The sequence below is a fragment of the Osmerus mordax genome, chromosome 6 (assembly GCF_038355195.1).
Source record: "Osmerus mordax isolate fOsmMor3 chromosome 6, fOsmMor3.pri, whole genome shotgun sequence".
Classification (NCBI taxonomy): domain Eukaryota; kingdom Metazoa; phylum Chordata; class Actinopteri; order Osmeriformes; family Osmeridae; genus Osmerus; species Osmerus mordax.
In genome coordinates, this window is record NC_090055.1 from 5,120,067 (window position 1) to 5,125,283 (window position 5,217).

The 5,217-nt window shown below is 43.3% G+C and overlaps 1 protein-coding gene across 1 annotated transcript in view; it reads right to left on the reverse strand.

Annotated features, from left to right (window-relative positions):
• Positions 1 to 649: 649 nt before the first annotated feature.
• sv2a (synaptic vesicle glycoprotein 2A) overlaps positions 650 to 5,217 on the reverse strand; it is an 11,912-nt gene continuing 7,344 nt past the window's right edge. Inside the window, exons 4-12 of the mRNA XM_067238088.1 lie at positions 5,012 to 5,145; positions 4,733 to 4,822; positions 4,464 to 4,571; positions 3,882 to 3,970; positions 3,457 to 3,621; positions 3,165 to 3,298; positions 1,732 to 1,938; positions 1,360 to 1,519; positions 650 to 833 (exon numbers count right to left, since the gene is read on the reverse strand). Of these exons, the coding sequence (XP_067094189.1) occupies positions 650 to 833; positions 1,360 to 1,519; positions 1,732 to 1,938; positions 3,165 to 3,298; positions 3,457 to 3,621; positions 3,882 to 3,970; positions 4,464 to 4,571; positions 4,733 to 4,822; positions 5,012 to 5,145 (1,271 nt within the window). The remainder of the gene's footprint in view (positions 834 to 1,359; positions 1,520 to 1,731; positions 1,939 to 3,164; positions 3,299 to 3,456; positions 3,622 to 3,881; positions 3,971 to 4,463; positions 4,572 to 4,732; positions 4,823 to 5,011; positions 5,146 to 5,217) is intronic.

The following is a 5,217-nucleotide window of genomic DNA, read 5'->3' on the forward strand; positions in this document are numbered from 1 at the left end:
GATGAGAGGTGAATTGAACTGACCAGAGAAATGGATGAGAACATTAATTACTCTAAAGCCAGTAGCTAGTGGTCATTTTTGTAGGTGGAAGGGGGATATTTTGCATGGTTAATTATCAAAGCCCCCAATCCTTTCCCTTTTGGACCCCAGATGCATGTGTTTACAACAAGGAAAGTGCATCTAAACTAAGCTTTTTCAATCATCCTTTCACAACTGTATCAAGAAAAAACTACATACACTCAGTAACTCTAATGACCACAAACACGGTTCAATTTTGTTCTTATTTACAGTACAACCAATCATGAATGAGCCTCTTGTTGGCTTTTGGGGCGTAGTTTGGTTGCACTTCCCTTTATGACTTGGAGGTTATTCACAGGTATCTATTATAAGCAGTTGCTGCACAGCTTCAAATACCTGAATATCTAAACACTAATTCCAGTATCAGGCAATTTGCTATACAGCTTAAGCAGATCTGTGCAGCTACTGCATGCAGTCTGACGCCTGTGAACAGACCCTTTCTAGTTTTATTCTCTGGGGCTTACTGGGTAGAGTTTGAGGGGCTCCTGGGCCGTTTGTTCACAGTGTGGCTAACTCTTCTGCCCCCCCCCCCCTCCCATCCTAATGGTTACCCCCTGGGGGCGGTGCCACACTATTTGAGCACATGACCCCGTGTCTCTGGTAACTTAAGCGCTAGGAAGCTCCCAGCCGCCAGAGCCCCCGACGCAAACAGGATGGGGACGGCCTTGGTGATGCCCACGAAGGAGGTGAAGATGCTTATCCCCAAAACAGCTGCCAACTTACAGAGGGCGTTAAGGAATCCAAACGCTGTGGTTCTGGAGGTGAAAAGCAGGAGGAGAAAAAATAATTGGGAAGAGGGCGGTTAGTGACGGTTGAACAAAAGAAAAACCTTTCTCTAATAACCATGAGGTGATTCAAACCACACCTGTATATGGATCAAACACCGCAGAAAAACTGTTTGGCCACACCAGAACACATAAACCATCATAAGTCTTACCAATCATGAATCCCAGGCTAATTATGTATTTTACAGATCTCAAATGTACTCGTAAAACAAACCAAATAGCAAGATTCGATTTTGTAGTCGGCTTCATAAACAAGGACGTATCATTGAAACAACGACTATCCACCTGTGTTTTATTCAACCACAGGGTGGCAGTGCTGAGACTACGAGGCTCACAGAGTCCAGCCACTGATACACCACTGTGTCCTTACTAGCCCATTAGCCTAGGACACATCTTTGGACTAAACCCAATCAAAACTACAGCCAACCAGGCAGATACGAGTCGTCTTGCATGGTGTCGTGGAGGGTTCGGGGTGGCATGGGTGATGAACTCTCACCTTATATCAGAGGGGTAGAGCTCCACTGTCAGCACGTCCAGGGCGTTCCAGGAGGCAATGCTGATGCCCCCGAAAAGACAGAGCAAAGCAATCATGGCCGACTCGCTGTTGCCGAACGACAGGAAGAAGCAGCTGACACAGGAGATCACACTGGAGCCAGCTGGAGAGAAACGAGAGACAGAGACATTCAGAAAGACAAGAGAGAGAGGAGAATTAAATCCTTCTGTTTTAGATGCATACATGTGGGCAGTGGATGAGAGACAATCCATGTCAAATACTAGAATGACCAGGGAAACAGAGTTTGGTTTGCGAGTGGCCACGACCAACACAGGCGCACGTTTCATCACATGACGATCGCAACGCTCTTCTTACCCAACATCCTTAGGCGTCCGATCTTGTCCATGAGCAGTGCTGAGACAATGTTGCCGGGCAACACCGCCAGAGTGCCCAGGAAACTGACAAAGTAGATCATGTAGGCATTGTTCTCATCACTGAAATCACTGAGCATGCAGCCTTCCTTGTTGTGGAGGAAAGTGCTGTTGACCAGTCTACTGTTGATAAGCCTGTACTTGAAGAGATCTGCAAGGGGAAATGATGGACAAAGAGAGGACGAGGTGAGAAAAAAAAGGGCCTTGATCAGGTGATGTTAGAAGTGTGTGTTGTGAACGGGTACTTCTTAAGGAAAAGTTGATGCGGTCAAATCACTCTGATAACAGATAAGGAACAGTAAGGTTTCTGGTGTCACACGGGATGAAGACACCAGTCACGGCCTTATTTCAGGTGTCTTAAATGTAGTTCATATAGAACACAGCTTTTAAATGTTTTCATTTTAACACATACAATATGTAAATTTAATATTATGATTTGATGAAAGAGACCTCTTTGTGCAGAAACGTAACCATCTACTAGCCTCTAAACCTTAGTGGGAAAGTAAACAGGGATTAAGTAATAATGGTCAAATCTGTTTCCAATTCAAATGCTAATCAGGAACTCCTGCCTTGCATTGATGGCAGCTCTGACTGAGTTTGACTGGCATAATGACTTAAAACACCATGAGCAAGGAGGCTGCAGATTGGCCTGTGATGGTGTATGTGTGCACACACGCACAAGCTTGTCGAGCAAAATTGTTAATCACTTTTGAGTAAACGTACATATTTTGTTGCTGACAACCATAAGTTGCCAAATGGATTGCCATTTTTCCTCCATTGTCATCAGTCTTAAAAAATGCTCTATTTTTCCAGAGAGGAATTTACTTAAAAAAATCTGAAATACAGTAGGGTTAGACGTGATTGACAGGTATGCTGCGAAATAACAAAGGATTGGGTCTGTGTTGCTAGGATACGTCTCTCTGCAATGCTACATTTGGTTTAGGGCCAGTTGGTAGAGCGAGTGACAGTAATTGAGCCATTTTGTCTAGCATGAAGCAAAAAGGTAATTAGAGATGATTCTGTGTCTAAAACCCCTTTTCTTATGTTCTGTAAAAACTATGCTGTAAAAACACGTTTGAGATGGATTGTACAAATACATGTACAGTTTGTCGTTGAAGAACTGCTCAAATGTTCAAATGCTACTGTTCATCTAAAATAAGCTTTGATGGGTCATTGAGCTATGCATCTAATGTTGCTAACTTAACATTGCTAACATGTTAGCTGTGGTTACAAGAATTGGATGGAATTTATTTCACATTTGGTTTGGCAAGACCACAAGCCGCTAAAACCAGCAGTTAAAATCGATGTAAAAACAGAATGGTTCATCATCTTTGAGGTAACTCTCATTAGCAGAGACACAGATAATGATCAACTAACCTGTGTTGTAGAAGAGGGTGGCAATGAATGTGCAGTTTTTAAAGAATGTGTTGCTGGAGGTGATGTCTTCAAAGTAGCACTCCTCAAACAGAGAATCCTCAAACACCATGGACTTCATCTTCAGGTTCATGAACCTACAAAGACAAACAAGACAATAGTTAGTTTGGGCATTCCACAAATGAACATTCATCTTTCATGTAAACAGTTGTTAAATCAGTCAGAATAGTTTGTTTTCTTCCTGGTAGTGGGCTGGAGTTACCATGGTGCCACTAGTGAAGGAAAAGGAACTCACTTGTTGTTAAAGTACTCTCCGTTGCGGTGCACCTGGTTCTCCAAGGTAAAGTTAAAAGTAACGTGTTCCACCTTCTCCTTGATGAAGACCTTGGTGCGAGAAGAGTACTCTTGCTTCTGAAGGTACTTGATCATGTCAGGGAACCACACAGTCAGACCGTAGTAGCTGGGAGCAGGCAAAGAGAGAGAGCAAGGTTGAGAACTATGTTTAGGGTAACCTAGAGGAATGCAACTTTAATTTCATGCAGCGATTAGTTAATGCAATTCTATTGGTATAACAGCACATGTTTGTGCCCCGGAGAGGAGGAGAGGAAGTGGGACCCACCGTCTCCACACAATTCAGCATCCTTCTTATCAGTCTTCTGATTTAGTATTCAAAAGTCTGATCCGGGAGACTAGAGAAACAACTGTTTCTTGAGTGTTTACCTGAAGGACATAGAAAACCACACTGCCATCATCATGTAGGTGGTGCGGCGGTACTCAGGAGAGAAGATGGTCAGGAAGTTACTCCACACCTGCGTTGGGGTTCACACAAACAGGCACACAGACACCAAGACCATACAGAAGAAGCGTGAGACAGACAGAAAGACAGAGGACACATCTAATCCCAGGCATCTAAAAGTAAGCCTCCAGCACTAGGAAACACATCCTCCCACAGTCCCAGTTCAAGCCCACAGTAAACACTACTCGTCAGTCTAAGCACACAGGCACAGCATAACCCGTGAGCAGCAGGGTTTGTACTGTACATAAGCTGCGTATCCTGTCACGCATTCCCTGGTTTATTCGTGTACAGAGATACACCACATAAGCTCCAGTTTACAGGAATGGATAGGAGTCGTAAAAAATGATTGATAAACTACATATCAACTTTAATACAACCCAAATGTATTTTGGATTGTCCACCATAAAAACTGGGAATTCCAATCCGTTAAATTAATAAATTCAGTATAAAAAATATATATAAAGAGCTCTTTGAGAAAATGAATCCTTCACTGCTTTTTACACTACCTGGTTGAAAAGGGCAGTCAGCTTCATCTTCCACTTCTGGTGCCAGGCAGTGCCCTCGCCCATGTCTACCAGCTCATCCATCTGCTTAACCGTCTTGATGGTGGTCACCTGGGAGATGACAAAATGTCAGGACTTATTCACAGTAAAAGCAATTTATCATTCAATAAGTTCTAAATATTCGTTAAAAAAGTATAATGTTGAGCCAATAGTCAAATCTGAGGTAACTTAGTTAAAACATGTATTGGTAATGATGTAGTATTGCAACCTACAGAAAAGACCCTCTCGGGGTAGCCCTTTGCCCTCATGTTGGTGTCATGAACCTGCTTCAGGATCATCCATGCCTCGTCATGCTTCCCGTTCTGTCAATGACAACATCACAAATCTCATCTTTACATATGAGAAAACTCCTTAAGTTGAATTTCAACACATCAATTTATATTTCCAGTGGAGAAACAGATGAGACAGATGTGACCGTATTCCACAAAATGCAAACACTGATTTATGTTCCCAATCTTTTATGACTGTAGTGGGTGGTTTAGTTCAGTTACCTCCAGGAAGAAGCGAGGGCTCTCGGGCATGGTGGTGAGGGCAGAGATGGCTGCCACAGAGGGGAAGGCACACACCAACACAAACACACGCCAGCTATGGAACTGGTATGCCGAGCCCATCTGGAAACTCCAGCCTAAACGGCAGTGGAAAGAGTGAGGAACAATGGATGAATAAGGAAGGCAGATGCACTAAAGTAGTTTACCAT